The sequence below is a fragment of the Mauremys mutica genome, chromosome 6, assembly GCF_020497125.1.
Source record: "Mauremys mutica isolate MM-2020 ecotype Southern chromosome 6, ASM2049712v1, whole genome shotgun sequence".
Lineage (NCBI taxonomy): Eukaryota > Metazoa > Chordata > Testudines > Geoemydidae > Mauremys > Mauremys mutica.
Genome location: NC_059077.1, coordinates 35,073,998 through 35,091,250, shown reverse-complemented (window position 1 = coordinate 35,091,250; position 17,253 = coordinate 35,073,998). Strand labels below are relative to the sequence as shown.

The following is a 17,253-nucleotide window of genomic DNA, read 5'->3' as shown; positions in this document are numbered from 1 at the left end:
TCCTACTGTACACATTGAATAGAATGCACAGCTCCAAAAAGGAGGAATGGAGCTTTTCCCAGAAGAAGGCAATGACATATCCTATTTGACTGGTGAAAAGATAGTTCAGGTACTATTTGAAAGTCAATTAAAAGATAGCGTTCCAGAAATCAAGTACCAAATTTGTTTCCAACATTGTCTTTTTTCTGCATTTCCACACTAGGTCAGCACTTGGTTTGACCATACTCTGGGGCATCATGCTTTGCCATTACCTCAGCCCAATACCAAAGCACTTTCTAAACCCTCTACAATTTCTTCCAATGGCACACAAAAAGAGTAAACCTCCAAACATCTAATTCAAGGGTACCTAAGACAAGCACTGGGCTATGGGCAGGGGCGGCTCTAGGAATTGCGCCGCCCCAAGCAGGGCAGCACGCCGCGGGGGGCGCTCTGGCAGTCGCCGGTCCCGCGGCTCTGGTGGACCTCCTGCAGACGTGCCTGCGGAGGGTCCGCTGGTCCCGCAGCTCCGGTGGACCTCCCACAGGCACGCCTGCGGATGCTTCACCGAAGCCGCGGGACCAGCGGACCCTCCGCAGGCACGCCTGCGGGAAGTCCACCGGAGCCGCCTGCCGCCCTCCCGTGGCACGCCGCCCCAAGCACGCGCTTGGCGCGCTGGGGTCTGGAGCCGGCCCTGGCTATGGGAGAGATTGCCCTCAGCTGCTGCACATTAGCACTGTCTGCAACAGACCTATCTGTCCCTCTCTCTTTATTACTTTCCTCCTCTCAGTTCTCCCAGCATGAGAGATACTTCTCTACCATAAAAAAAAATCTAAATTCACAATTAGGTCATGGAACCAATATTGTCCCTATACTCTCCTATGCTGATTAAACAAAAGCAACTCAATTTAACAACCATATGTAGATTTCAGCAATAAGTCATGGCAGGGGGTGAGTTGTACTGTATTAATTCATGCTCAGTGTATTGCTAACCAATAAAATACAGCAGTGTAGCCTTTTTCTCTAATCTTTATTAGAATCTCTGCACTGCAACATATTCCTGCCTATTTAATTTTCAAATAAAAGTCTTGCTGAGACTTTCCTTCCCCACCCATAACAGAAGTCTCATGATCGTCCCTTACCTGATGACGTCTGACTGACCTTCATCCCACCTAACCTGTATCCCACTTGCTGCATGGTTAGGAAGTGAGTGGGTGGATCCTGCCCCCAGCCTTTCTCTTCCTGAGGCTAGCAAGTTGACCCCAATCTACCTCTCATCCTTCAGAAATATCTCCGAGGTGGTGACAGGCTGCCCACCCCATATTCAGCAGTAGCAGGACTATATACACTTCTTTGCTTCTGCTGTTGGCTGTTGTTTGAAGCCTTTACTTCACTCAGGATTTAATGAGCTCCTAATGCATGGCACTAACAGGAAACATAACACAGGTCGACTTAAGTTTATAGTGTAGACATGACCTGAGAAACAAATAACATTATATATAACAAGTTCAGTCTAGCCAGAAACTATGGAGAAAAATAAAAAAGGTGCTAACAAGCAGCAAATACAATAACAATTGTATTGGGTTAACAAGCAAGACATCCCTGCCTTTCTATTTACTTGCCTTTATTGCTGGATTGGTAAAATGGCACAATATTATTATTCAGAGCAGTCAAGCCAGGCAAATTATCCTTCTCTTGCAGCAGAAACAGGCAATAAACAATTCTTTATTAGGAACAGGTGCAGTGCTCACAAACCTTATATTTTCACTGATATTTCTTACGTAACCACTAATCAATCAGGAGATGTACTGGTCTAGATACAGAGCTAAATCTAGAGTATGGCTGCTTTGCAATAGTCCTTCATTGTACTTGGGTTCATAAAAGCTAAATGCCTGGCCCGTGGAGGATCAGCTAGTGTAAGGATTACCCTGAAGTGGCACAGAGCTCTTATAGGGGCTCATATACCATGCACCCTGGCCTGTTGACAAAATACTAGAGAAAAGGGGGCATGGTTAGATAAAAGGGGGTGCTCTTATGCCAAACTAATCCTGGCTTGTGGTTATGTTCACTTATGCCCCTTTCAACCCAGTTTCATTTAAAGCTGACCTCAAAATGCTCCGACACTGCACAGGGAGGATGGTTTCACACAGCTGCACCAGAAAGCAAAGGACAACTTTAAACAACCCTTACACACCACCCTGACTCGTGCTCTGTGAATATTCACCCCACCCAAAGTTCTGAACCTTAATTTTTAAACTGAGAACCGAAGAAGAGTCTATGCCAAACAATACCCAGTGGAAATGATTCTTCAAATAGTTCTCTACACACATAATGAGAGAGAAATGCTCTGTTCTAGTGTGCACCACAAATCTTATTAGCATATAGCTATCGGTTGCAGATGATCCATTCATTGCAGCAGTACAGGTATCTTAAATATACTTCAATTACCTTGCTGAAATATTACAAACTAATTACAATATTTCTATTCATATTAAGCTCTGAGTTAGGGGGCTTATTCCTTCACCCTCTCACTTCCCTGGTCCTTCTCGCATGAACAGAGAGCAACAATACCCGAAGTCTGAAGGTGCAAACAATTCGATGTTTATTGGGGTGAACTTCCAGCAAGCACGATTCCAGTTTCCTTCCTTAGTGTCTCCCTTCCCAGCTCTGACACCACAGAGCCTTGCCTGTGTCCCTGTTCCTGTTCCCATTCCCCTCCTTAGCAAATCATCCCAATTCCCCCAGTCCCTGGTCTCATTCCCCGCTTACTTCCTGATTGACTGCAGACTATATAGTAAAACTTGAGGTCTACTTAGCTATACCTTAACCAATTTATTTATTTTTTATTTATTTAATCATTTTACTGAAATTTAACTAACCAATCCTAACATATTGTAACAATTATATCCCACCACCTTAATTGGTTTACACCCAACAAAATTAATTATACAGCAGACAGAAACAATCACAGAACCAGACACAGATTATACAGACAAACAATAGGGAAGTGGAGACTACAGTGATAGAACAATACAGAAATGAGGATTTCACATCCCAGCTATTGATAAGTGAGTTCTTGCCAGACAGGATGCTATCAAACTGAGTTTCCTTGTACATCTTCTAGGCTCTTCCCTTTCTCTGGAGGTGACAGGAATATCAGGACAGGATTGTATTCCTAACAGCCCAATAGCACCTTATTTCAATGTGACTAGTTTGGAATGTGAGGATGTGACCATACACTTCCCAGTTTATGGCTGCCTCTGCTGCTTAGCCGAAGGCTTTAGCCTAAGAACCAGGCCTCAGACTGTCACAGTGAGAGAAGGCCCTTACACATACAGACAGTGATTTTGATTCTTTCTTTAATACCTCTATAACGAGCTAAGTGATAAGAATACACTTAAATTCTTAAAGTATAGGCCTTTGCAGACAGGCCTGAATATCTATATCCTAACACTCTGGATACACTTTCCTGCTGCCACATTTTTTCAAAGAGCTCGTGCAGTGTTCTCCCAATTCTTGTGTACATGAATAGGATCAAGCTAGAAAGTTGCTGGGGGCAGAGTTTGTGGTACATGATGGTTCATCAATTGACTTCCCCAAAGGGGTGTGGATTGAGGGTGGGGTCATGGCAAAGCTGGGGCAGGTTGAACAGGAGTCATATACAGCTGGACTCTCTTAGGGTATGTCTATTAGACACGTGGAGCTGACCCGTCCCCGCTGACTTGGGCTTCTGGTGCTCAGGCCAAGGGTCTGTTTAATTGTACTGTAGATGTTCGGGCTCCAGCCTGAACCCTGGAACCCTCCGACCTCGCAGGGTCCTGGAGCCCAGGCTCCAGCCCAAGCACGAACAGCTACACTGCAATTAAACAGCCCCTGAGCCTAAGCCAACTGGCACGGGCCAGCCGCAGGTTTTTAATTACAGTGTAGACATTCCCTAAAAGTCTGGCAGAGCTATCCCTGATTCCCAGAAATCCAGTGAGGAAATCTGGCTGAGTCATACTGCAGCAAGGACCCTTTTAGCTCTCCATTCAGAGGCGCTGACTTTCCACCAAGGCTCCACCCCACCCGTCTCTTCTGGCTCCTGCCCCACCCCTTCCTGCCCCTCCCCCAAGCGCGTTCCACCCTTGCTCCACCTGCTCCCACCCAGAGCCTCTTGCTTGTCACTGAACAGCTGATCATGTTGGACAGGAAGCACTGAGTGAGAGAGGGAGGAGCTGATCAGACATTGAGGCTGCCGGTGGGTGCTAAGCACCCACTATTTTTTTCCGCATGGGTGCTCCAGCCCCAGAGCACCCACAGAGTCGGCGCCTATACCTACATTTATGACCAGGTTATGCCTTAAATTAGTAACTTTTCTACTGAAGAACCCCCATGGACACTTTCACTTAAACAGCAAGGTTAAGATGACATATGTTTCTGCACCTTAATGAAATGTTTAGATATGCTAAGCACTGCCTTCTGTTTCATATTAGTCCTTGCCTCTGAATACAGACTTGTCCCTTTGTTGATGATGAAGGGCTCTATCATGGCGTATAAGAAGTACAGCTATGATACATGGCATGATGTGACCACAGGAGAGCTGGAACACACGTAATGCATCTAGGACTACACAGCAGATAAGGAAAATTTCTTCCACACAAGAATCTCAAAATCCATTAAAACACTAATGAATATGGACAAGAAGTGGGACTTAGTATTTATGAAAGCTGCTGGCTTGATGTTTATCTACAGAATAGTAGCAGCAGAAGCTTCCTCACATTCTCCAAAGTGTCTTTGGCCACAATCCTACAAACACTTATGCATATGCTTAACTTTAAGCACATGCTAGCACTAACAAAATCAGTGGCCTGCTTACACGATTAAAGTTAAGTATGTGAATAAGTGTTTGCAAGATCAGGGCTTCAGTACCAGTTGTGGAAGCTGGTGTTTGCAGTGTGGACACATGTGGATTGGATTGAGACCACCAAACTAGCCATCAGCTGGACACAACTATTGATTACTACTAGCCTGAGCTCATTTACACCAGCACCCTAGAGCTGAGAGGGTCTGTACCTACTACCAATCTCCGAAGCCACACAACTGCCTAACAACACAACTTCAGCTGGAATAACGGATGGTCCAGCTGGAAGACAATCAGAAGTTTCAGTATGTATCTACGCAAATAAGAATATTCTGAAAGTAATGCAGGAGGAATGAAAAGTTCTGAAAAGAAACAAACAAAAATAACCATGATCTTTATAACTACATAAAGCAGAAATATTAACATTCTGAAGCTTGTCTTCGAATAGACTTTAGACAACCAAGTAGCTTTACATGTCTTGCCATTTTGCACATCAGAAGAGTCAATGTGTCTCTCAATCTCAGGAAAAGTTGATAGCAAGAGAGAAGAAATGTCAGGGAAATGTAAACAATGTTAACATTACACAACAAAGGGCAATTTCAGCAGCAAAAGCTATAACTATTCTAATGCTGAAAACATTTATTTTAGTTCTACCCTTAGCGAAGATAATTTGTGTATCCTGTGTGGAAGCCAAGAAATAATTAATAAAGGTTTGAGGGATCTTAATGTATGTTAGCTAATTTAGCAGGAGTTAGGCTCTGATCCTAATGCTGTGAGATATGTAGAAATAAGATAATGTGGTACAGAGTGAATTGTGTGAAAAGTCATTACGGCCTTGTAAAATGCAGCCTTGTTTTTGTTCTAGTATTGAAGACAAATAAGATAGCGAATAGGCTTATGTATAAACAAATGCAAATGTTTTCCTTTAATGTCTCCAGGATTGCTAGAAATTGTCTGTAACAAAGGTATAAAGGCTTGATGTAATTGTTTACCAGTTGAGAGACCTGTCCAGGACTGGGGCGACCCTGTGTCCTATGGCACTCTCTCCCTCCATTGTAATTACTGGAGAAAATAATAAAGTATTTGATTTTGCTGCACCCAAACAAAAAGCGAGAACTGAGTTTTTCTTCGACAATTTGGGGGCTCATCCGGGATGGCAACGCCCACGGACCCACAGACGGCTACTACGGATCATTCCCCTTCGAACCCCATGGCGCCACATGAGAGGTATGAGACCTTTTGAAATCTCTATTGGGGTATCGGAGGAGGACTGTCCGTGAGTTCTATGTTGTGTGTTCTATGTTCTGTCTTGTGGTGTTTGTCTCGTGGCCAGGATTGTTGTGTTTATTATTTTCATGAGATGGTCTGATTTGAAATCCAGCGAAAATGTTGCATTGAAATGCAGATACTTGTTTTGTTCACCTTAGAATACAAAGTGTTTGGTTACATCAGAAAAATGTGATATACTAAAGTCTAATACATTTTCTTGAGTAAGAGAAAGAAACTACATTGGCCAAATCTTTTAATTGAGAATTGTTGTTAAAATTTGCATACTGCCAGTCTTTGGAAGCAAGGACATGAAAAGTTAACCCACTCCCCATATTGTACAAGGGATCCTTCTGGCTACCTCAGACTTTTAGCCAGAGGGCTGGGGATGGTGGATAGCTATTGGACTAGAGGTTATATTCAGTGAACTTCTCAAAGTGGGTGTGCTTGTCCTGGCTTGTTATTCCAAAGTTCTATAATAAGGTTATTTTATTCTTCGACACCTGTGTAGGTGCAGACTTTGAAAGATGCTAAGGCTCTCCTGCCAGGTGCCAAGTACCCTCTCTTCCCACTAAACTCACAAGCTGAGAGTGTTCTGCATCTCACCAAGGATTGCTCATCACCTGGCAGGATCAGGCCCTGGATCTACACACATAAAACACTAGCCTTGTGTTCTTGGAAACAACATGTGGCCTGTGGATAGTGGATTTGTGTATACTTTACCCCCAAAACAAGGCCCAATCTGGCATTTCTTGCACAGGCAAACTGTACAGACTTCTGTTTTGTCTCTACCAGGATTGCAGGGACACACCCATAATCCCTTCTTCAGGGGGATTTGCACAGAGCCAGATTTGCATGGATTACTTGTTGTCAAAAGGAAAATTTAGCATATGCACACTCCCACATTTGCTTAGTTAATGGTATCGGCTCTGATCACCTGCTTGTCCTCTTCTCCCTCAAACCTCTCTGATCTTTCTCCCACACCACCCCCATGCATGAGTAAAACCCCCCCATCCCCCACCATATCCTCTTTTAAATGCACACTTACACCTACCTCTGCTGGGATGCCTTTTAATCGGTACCATGTGGTGTTGAATGGTGAGCTGAAGCTTCTATTTTACTGATAAACTGTTCATTTGTTACCTCATCTTCTCACTCACCCCCCATCCAACTGTCTCTCTTTCCCACCTATTGCCTCCTCTCTGACATGTCAATGGTGAGTACCCTCAGGGAAGGACTAACTTCTTTGCTATTTGTCTGTACAGGCCCTAGCACAGTGGGACCCTGAGTTTGATTACTGTTCCAGGTGCTACTGTAATAGAAATAAAATAAAAGAAGAGGGGTAAGGGGCAGAGTCTTGAACAGGTCAGTGGAAGATAAAGGAAAATGAGGATGTCTGTCTTAATTAAATGAAACAGACGATTTCTGGAAGTTACTGAAGTCCCCCATGCTACATTTGGATGAAATATTCCCTCAAGATTATAATGACAGTTCTCTGTGTAACATAAAAGCATAATATTTATCTGTTTAGGGATATCTTATTAGCATGCAATGTGCAAGCTAATGGGCTTTTCTTCCCTGTGTGAATTCTTAGCATCTGTTGTTGAAAACCCCAAACATCTCAGACAGGCTCTACAAAAACAGCTTGGAAAAATAATGATTCATGAACACAAATATCACTGAGAAATACAGTATGCCAGAATAAAAGACCCTTATGTGACTTGCATTTAGATGGAGGAGACCAGGACAATGCCTAGGGAGCACTACATGGAATAGCATGACAGTGTGTCCAAAAGGCCCAATCCTACAAGCCTTATTCAAGCTAGTAGTTCCACTGATTTAGATTCACTGCAGTAGCAGGGGCAGCTGGGCCCCAGAAGGGATTCACTCACAGCAAAGGCAAGTTGTGATGGCACTGCTGCCCTCCCACAAGGATTCCACCAAACAGAGGGCTGTTTTAAGTTATGACTAGGGTTTCATAGTAGCAGCACATGCTACAGCTGCCCAGGTGAGGCACTGGATAAATATATCCTCTGGCCATCATGTTCATGTTCTTCATCAACCAGCACTGCCCACTAATGGGGTTACATTGGCTCCTTTTGGGATTTGTGGCTGAGCAGGAATTGTGAGCACCTTAAACCTGCTGCCTTGCACCCAGTACAGACTAGCCATACACAGGGCAGAATCTAGCCAGAGGACAATTTGTTTTTACCAAATGTGAGGTGGCTTGCATCAGATGTTTGTAAGAAAGGGGACTTCTTTTTTTCCTAAGTGTTATTCATGCTTTGATAAGAAAGGGCTTTTTTTCTAAGTGTCAATCATACCCTTAAAAATTTTCTCATGCTTTTTTGCCATGTCTTAGCACAAGAAATAAATTTGTCCCAGAAGCTTCAAATGAGTTTCTCAATTATTAGTAGTTTTTTGTTAATTTGTTTATGTGTTTTGTTTATTGACTACAGCATTATTATATGGATTTTACCACCAAGTTACTGATATGCACTTGACATTTTAACTCTAGTTTAATGCAAGTTGGTGTTTTCTGTGGTGGTGGTTTTTTTATAGCTGGAAATTTACAGTCTATTTCATTTAGAACACTGAGGACTAGGTTCATTAAAAAGGATTCTGAGCACTGAGAGATTGGGTAAAAGAGAAGCATACAAACCTACTGGCACCAGAAAACTGATGGAATATAGGGAAGACAATTAGGCTTTGATAAGGCCACTGTTCAGCAAAGTAGTCACACATGTGAATAGTCCCACTGACATCAAGTCAATATTCTAGTTCCACTGACTGCAATGGGACTTCTAACATGCTTAAATTAGGCACATGTGTAAGTAGCTTAAGGAACTAAGGCCTAAACATGTCAAAATGAATGGTTAAAGCATAGTAATGAGAACATATGGGACAGATGACATAATAGACTATCAGGTTTGGAAGGGACCTCAGGAGGTCATCTAGTCCAACCTCCTGCTCAAAGCAGGACCAATCCCCAATTAAATCATCCCAGCCAGGGCTTCGTCAAGCCTGACCTTAAAAACCTCTAAGGAAGAAGATTCCACCATCTCCCTAGGTAACCCATTCCAGTGCTTCACCACTCTCCTAGTGAAAAAGTTTTTCCTAATATCCAACCTAAACCTCCTCCAGGGCAACTTGAGACCATTACTCCTTGTTCTGTCATCTGCTACCACTGAGAACAGTCTAGAGCCATCCTCTTTGGGATCCCCTTTCAGGTAGTTGAAGGGGACTCCAAGAAGGAACTTTGGTGGCTCTAGTGACCTGTATAACATTTTAGTTCCCCGCAAGAACAGCATAGTGGGACTCCATATGCTACTCATTGCAAAGCATTTTAGTCTCCATCTCATTGTTCAGAACTGATACTTAAAAATTGCTTTTAGTTTCTAATTTGGTTTGGTTGGTCAAAATAAGTGAGATTTGCCAGCACACTTTGATTTCATATATGTTAAAGTCACAGTGTTTTGCCACTGAAGTTCAAGGGAGCATTGTAGGCCAATGCATATATCTCCCTAGAAAGAACATCTGATCATGTTTGCTGTGATTCACCCAACTCCGTGCTTCATGTAGTCAATGCAGTGTTACTAACATGACGTTTGAAACTGAACTGAATGGTGCAGGAATACCATTTGTTTCAAAAAGACATTCTGTAGTCAAATAAAAATAACGAAGTACAATACAATATGATGCTACATATCTAGATACTTCATACCAAGAATAGTATGGCTGTCAATACAGTTTATGAGAGGAGGTAAAAATAATCCATTTATTTAAAAACGTGCTCCCTGGAATAGTTTCCTGGGAGATATTATATATGAGGGCTTCAGGGGTTCAACAGCCATACAGTTTTACTCTAGCATACCTAAGGGCAACACAAATGATATACTGCAAAACACTAAATCTAAAATAACAGACACTATATTGGTTCAATGTGCAGTGACAAGGTTTTCTAAGATACAGCATTAAAAGTTTCATACAACCAAATGATGAGAGGCAGCATGGTCTAGTGAAGAGAGCCCTAGAGTAGGCATCAGAAGATCTAAGTTCTATGGCTCTGCCACTGCCACTATGTGGTCTTGGACATGTCATTTCCCCTCTGTTTCCTCTCCCACTCTTTGTGTGGCTTGTCCACTTAGATTACAAGCTTTTGGAGCAGGGGCTGTCTCATAGGGTGTATTCACCGAGTGCTTAGCACAATGGTGGCCCCTATCTCAGTACAGCGGCCTTCTGCAGATACTGTAATGCAAACCACCACAACAATGGAGGTGCCTGTTTTGATAGAACAGGAGGCTTATTCTAGGTGGCTAGCGTGCATCTCCAAAAGCCAGCTTCTCTATGTCACTTTGTAGATCATTCAGATTAATAGACTCCTTTAAACCAAGTACGTATTCATAGTCTACAATGAAGAAGTATGATGAGAAATATGTTGGTGTCAAACTATACACATTACTATAATGTTGTAAACGAATGTTGCCGCTTTTGTAAGGAGAGACATGACCAATTAAATCTATTGTAGAGGCCACTTTGTGATTTTTAAAAAAAATGAAGGAGAACTGTATAAAGACTATAATAGAAATACAATTTTACTGCTCTATTATCAGGAGATAATGAGGTTGTGTCAACATGAATTACCATGTAATCATCATAGTTTCCAAAGGTGCTGCTGTGAGCTTGCCATGTCATTACTGTGAAAGAGCATGCACTGCAAGCAATTAACTAATGTCAGCATTGTATGTTATAATCATGTTAAGGATATGACCTAAATTGATAAAAGCAAGGAAATTAAGAGACAAAGATGATGCGGCCCTGTCTCAGGGGGACCACAGAACAATGGGTGGCTTTATATACCATATCTACCCAGGGATATTCATCATGTTAGAAAACCTGTTAATACACTTTATCTACAATGATGTCAAAAATGTTTTAGCTGGTCAGGTCATAGTTAATCCTGGGGCACTGCAGGGTTAGCAATGATCATCTAAAATGATTTTAAACATGACTTGTCCTTGTCCATCCTAAAGGTGAAATCAAGTTTAATATCATGTTAGTAAATGTGTTCTAACACGAGGCATTTTTCTTGTATAGACAAGGCCTCAATGTTCCTCTCAGTAGGGCTTGACTTACTAGGGAGGATTCATGGAGGAGACCTGGGGCAAGGTTTTAAAAGCCTCAGATCACCAGGAACTACATGGAAAGGAAGCATTAATGCTAATGGGATGCCCAGCCCTTTTTCCCCAGCCTTGGCCATATGGATTCCTTAGGAGCTCTGCTAACATTGTCTCCTCTGTTTGGGCTATGCCAATCTCTGCAAAGGGGTTGGAGCAGGACTTAATGTTACTATGAGCATCAGCAACTTCCGCATAAATATCCACTGGAATATCCTCGGGGGTCTGAGAGACGCTTGCCACAGAGAACACCTGCCCCCTGGCATCAGACTTCCCTGTTTCTGACATGCTTCCTCCCATTCCTGAACTGAACAGCCCCATCTACACAGAAGGGTTTCTGCAAGCTCCCAGCCAGCAGAACTGTCAAATGGTCTCTTCTGTTTTCCCACGTTTGCTCCTTTCCAGCCATGTAAGTGGAAGGAAAAGTCTTTCCATAGACCCTCTACTGTAGCTCCTGGATTCAGAATTTCCTTCATTTTGTGGGAAGGAGACAGACCATTACCGGTATTTCAGGACAGTCCTCAGTATTTACTGTACATCTAAGATAGTCCATTCGTACACATGTGAATTTGCCAGGAATGTCTCCTGTTGTGTTTCTCAGGGGATCTACTACAGAATGTGAATTCTGCTGCATTTGAGCAAAAAATAACCACACATTTTAATATATTAGACAATTGGATAATGCAGAAAAGAGCTCTAGGGCCAGATTTGTAAAGGTATTTAGGTTTAGATTACAGTGGGAGTTAGCTCTTAATAAATCTGGCTGAGTGTTTTTCAGTACTGTGCCATATGTATTAATACAGAGTACTAGAAATAATCTACATCAGAGACAGGGCCGGGTCCAGCGCTTTTGCCGCCCCAAGCGGCAAAAAAAAAAAAAAAAAAAGCCGCGATTGGCGGCAATTCGGTGGCATGTCCTTCCCTCCGAGAGGGACTGAGGGACCCGCTGCCGAATTCCCACCAAAGAGCCGGACGTGCCACCCCTTTCCATTGCCCACCCCAGGTACCTGCTTGCTGCGCTGGTGCCTGGAGCCGGCCCTGATCAGAGAACATGGAAAGAAGCATACCCTGAAGTAGAACAATAGCTGTATATTGTGTCACAACCACACACAACATTCAGAGGACATATGTGTTTTTCAGCTTACCCAAATCTGTAGTTTAATCCTTTTTTCATTTTTGAAAACTGTTTTGACTTTGAAATCGATCCCAACTGTGCTTACGAATGCAGATGTAAAGGAATCGTCAGCATAACGGAACAAAAAGGAGGTTTTCCCGACACTGCTGTTGCCAATGATGAGCAATTTGAACATATAATCAAAGTTCTGGTCAGACGTGTCTTTCTGACCATATCTGGAATCTTGAGCAGATGCCATCTGTAAATCAAAATAAAAAGGATTTTTTTATGGTCTTTTGTACTTTATAAATCAAAGGCATTTATATTTTATTGGATTCCTTGGCAATAGATATCAATGAATTCAAGGACAAGTTCACTGAGGCCCTAAGTCTTTCTTATGATGCTGGTATCCATGGTAATAATTCCCTCTGCAAAAGATAATGGCAAAAAACTTACAGTATCAGGGAGATGGTACATCAGGTATGGTATATCACTGTTGATCAGTATTAACAAAAAAACCCAATAATAATAATAATAATAATAAAAAGAAACACCATCAAAAGGACGAGGTCAATTTCTGAATATAGTACAAAAAAATCTATATTCACAGAATGTTAAGAATATGACAGCATACTACCATAAAAATACAGAAATTAATCAGGAGAAAAGTGCTATATGTTTCTATATATGAGAGGGGAAGATAAGGAAGCAATTAAAGTGGTTTTTTTTGGTGTGTAACTATGCAGCATAGAACACAGGGGTATATTCACTTCTTAATTTTGCAATCCTTGCTTTTGTCATCTTGTGCCACAATCTTAATCTATTTTAGATCTGAAGAAATCCATTGGATGTGGAAAGGTCACAGTCTTTTGTAATAGCTAGATTCTTACCCAAAGCATTTTGCCACTACCCTTTTCATTATCACAATGTCTCTCACCCACTTGGTAAATACTTTTAACAAAGTGTCCCTTCCTTTTGTTCCCTTTCAGTCTCTTCTTCTATATGCAGTAACAGAATTTTGGACACAATGCTAATGCAGCACAGTGTTTCTATAGTAAAATACTACAGGTGACGGGGACCTATGTTTTCAAAGAGGGGTCCCTAAAATTAGGCTCATAAATCCACACTTAGACAACTGAATAAATGGGAGCTACAGACGATCAGCACCTCTGAAATTCAGGGCACTTCTATTTGTGAGCCTAATTATAGATTTAGGAACCTATCTTTAGGCACTCAGGTTTGAAAATGTTGGCTTACATGACCATTCAGACAGACTCAGAATCTTAAATCTTTAGTTAAGAATGTGAATGATTTACTTACACATTCAGAAGCAGCTACATAGTCCATTGTATTATCATCAGAAAGTCTAAACTAAATTGTTTATTTGCAGCACCTGTATAAAAATATTATCGCATTTTACAGTAATAGTTCAGTACTCTACAGTTTACAATAGTGCCACTGTAGTGTTCTGGAAATTTTCTGCAAAATAAATTCAGCAAATAGTAATTTTTTCAACAGAGGAATCAAAAGATGTTTCAGATATTACTGTCCTGACCTTGAAAGGGATACTGTCAGGCTTCTTGACTTCCAAACATACTTGTTGGAAAAGTTGTTTTTAACATACTGGTTTGAATATGACAGGATTGCTAATTGCTGCAGAACAGACTTTCAATAATCACTACTGTGATGCCTCGCATCAGTCTCCCAGTGACACCTCTCTGCCCACATTCTAGAACACAAGTGATGTACATATTCACAGGTTTGCACATGGGTCATGTAAGACATCATAATTATCTTTACTCCTTTTCTTAACTTCCCACTGAAGTGACTGACTGGAAAAAGGAAAAATCCTCCTTGTGCTTTAATGTAACAGCCTGAATGTGTGTGTGCACCAGTGCCCTCTACTGGACAGAATCAGAGCTACTCAAAAGCTTGTAAAAAGAACAGGAGTACTTGTGGCACCTTAAAGACTAACAAATTTATTGTAGCATGAGCTTTCGTGAGCTGCAGCTCACTTCTTCGGATGCATAGAATGGAACACACAGACAGGGGATATTTATACATACAGAGAACATGAAAAGGTGGAAGTATGCATACCAACAGGCAGAGTCTAATCAATTGAGATGAGCTATCGTCAGCAGGAGGAAAAAACAGATTGACAGAGCCAGAAGAGTACCCAGAAGCCACCTACTACAGGACAGGCCTAAAAAAGAAAATAACAGAACACCACTAGCCATCACCTACAGCCCCCAACTAAAACCTCTCCAGCGCATCATCAAAGATTTACAACCTATCCTTAAAGATGATCCCTCACTCTCACAGATCTTGGGAGACAGGCCAGTCCTCGCTTATAGACAGCCTCCCAACCTGAAGCAAATACTCACCAGCAACCGCACACCATACAACATAAACACTAACCCAGGAACCTATCCTTGCAACAAAGCCCGATGCCAGCTCTGTCCACATATCCATTCAAGTGACACCATCATAGGACCTAATCACATCAGACACGCCATCAGGGGCTCGTACACCTGCACATCTACCAACGTGATATATGCCATCATGTGCCAGCAATGCCCCTCTGCCATGTACATTGGCCAAACCGGACAGTCTCTACGCAAAAGAATAAATGGACACAAATCTGACATCAGGAATCATAACATTCAAAAACCAGTGGGAGAACACTTCAACCTCTCTAACCACTCAGTGACAGACTTGAAGGTGGCAATTTTGCAACAAAAAAACTTCAAAAACAGACTCCAAAGAGAAACTGCTGAACTTGAATTAATATGCAAACTAGATACTATTAACTGTGGCCTAAACAAAGACTGGGAATGGTTGGGTCATTACACCAATTGAATCTATTTCCCTATGTTAAGTTCTCCTCACACCTTCTATGGGCCATCTTAATTATCACTTCAAAAAGTTTTTTTTCCTCCTGCTGACGATAGCTCATCTCAATTGATTAGACTCTGCCTGTTGGTATGCATACTTCCACCTTTTCATGTTCTCTGTATGTATAAATATCCCCTGTCTGTGTGTTCCATTCTATGCATCCGAAGAAGTGAGCTGCAGCTCACGAAAGCTCATGCTAAAATAAATTTGTTAGTCTTTAAGGTGCCACAAGTACTCCTGTTCTTTTTGCGGATACAGACTAACACGGCTGCTACTCTGAAACCTGTCAAAAGCTTGTAATTGTCTCCCCCTTTATTGGATGGCCCAAAGAGAGGACATAGAAAACCTAACACAGCTCATGGTGATTCTCCTTTCTCTCAAGTTCAAGAGGGGTTTTTGGAGCTGAAGTCTTGAGCTGTACTTCCTCTGCTATCTATGTACAAAGTGCCCACAGTGTTGTCAACTCTAACGATTTTATCAAAAGTCTTGAGTCTTTTTTTTTAAGGCTCCAAGTCCTGGAATTAGGTGATTACATGAGAATCAAGCTTCCATTTATAAAAAGGTACACTTCTGGAAAAACATGATCTGAGTGTGCCTTAAAGGCTCTAACACCAGAAAGCAAAGAAAAACACTGTTATACATTTATTATTATTTACAGGGCTTAAATTCAACCAGAGCTGTCCAGAGGGGAGCTCTGGTAAATATTTTCAACCCCCCTGGAGTTTTCATAGCATTTTGGGGGGGGGGGGAGGAGGGGGGGCTCAGGGAAATACGTTATGAGAATTTAAGCCCCGATTATTTAAAATCTGATGAGTTTTAAGCCAATCACATTATTTTGGGGGCCTGATATGATTTTTGAATCCTTGGATTTGACAATACAAATGACAGTATACATACATTGTGGTTTCAGACAGGAAGGATAGTCAGCAAACCCTGATGTTGACTGTTTATGGCAAATTTAAAGAAGCTTAATCAAAACTCGCAAACCTGTGTGCCTTTAGTTAGACACCTGAATCCACAAAGACTCATAGACTTTAAGGTCAGAAGGGACCATCATGATCATCTAGTCTGACCTCCTGCACAATGCAGGCCACAGAATCTCACCCATCCACTTCTATAACAAACCCCTAGCCTATGTCTGAGTTATTGAAGTCCCCAAATTGCGGTTTGAAGACCTCAAGCTGCAGAGAATCCTCCAGCAAGTGACCCGTGCCCCATGCTGCAGAGGAAGGCGAAAAACCTCCAGAAAAACCTTCTTCATTCTGTTCTTACATTCTTATGTCTAGTTGGAAACTGTTTTGTATGATGATCTCTCTTCATATGGGATTCAGTGGTACAAAATCTTAAACTGAATATACTGCAAAATTCCTTGCTGGAGTAACTCAGTGAAGTCAGTGGAGTTAAACTAATGGCTGGATCCATGACCTTGCCTAAAGATGCAGGGATCTCTGTTGACCCACCCTATTAGCAGGATTCAGAGGCCTGAACAAAGTTTCTGAAAAAATTCTGCTGACTCGCTTTGAAGCATATGCCTTGTCGACTTCGCCAGGGTATTAAAGAGGCAAGTGGGGCTAGGGTTTCCTGTAGGATCTCCTACTAAACAGGCTTTAGAAGAAAACAGAACATGAATTTCAACCTAAATTATCGCTAAAAAAAAACCTCCAGCAAAGGGACCTTATATAGCATGTGTGGATCTGGAGCACGGTGGGAATGTCACTGGCTCACAGGTACCCAACTGCCTGATTTTCAGAGCAGATGAGCACCCACAGCTCCCATTAACCAAGGTTCGTGACTAAATGTGAATGTCAGCACCTAACTTTAGGCATACAAGTTTGAAAATACTGGCTTTAATACTTATAAAACTTAGTTTGCAGGTGTGTCAGGATGAGACTTAATTAGATAATGTTTAATGATGTTAAGATGAAAAGCAATAATTATGACTAACAGCACACATCAATAATCTTTCATCTTTCTGATTTCTGTAA

The 17,253-nt window shown here is 41.9% G+C and overlaps 1 protein-coding gene across 9 annotated transcripts in view; it reads right to left on the bottom strand.

Annotated features, from left to right (window-relative positions):
* The window catches only part of RAB3C (RAB3C, member RAS oncogene family), a 197,889-nt gene that overhangs the window by 167,894 nt on the left and 12,742 nt on the right, over window positions 1–17,253 (bottom strand). For 6 of the 9 annotated variants that reach the window (XM_045020978.1, XM_045020977.1, XM_045020983.1 and 3 more), the window contains exon 2: window positions 12,405–12,632. In XM_045020978.1, the coding sequence (XP_044876913.1) occupies window positions 12,405–12,632 (228 nt within the window). Of the gene's footprint in view, window positions 1–12,404; window positions 12,633–13,693; window positions 13,886–13,928; window positions 14,045–17,253 lie in introns of those variants that run through there. The other 3 variants (XM_045020980.1, XM_045020976.1, XR_006580403.1) reach the window with 3 other exon arrangements.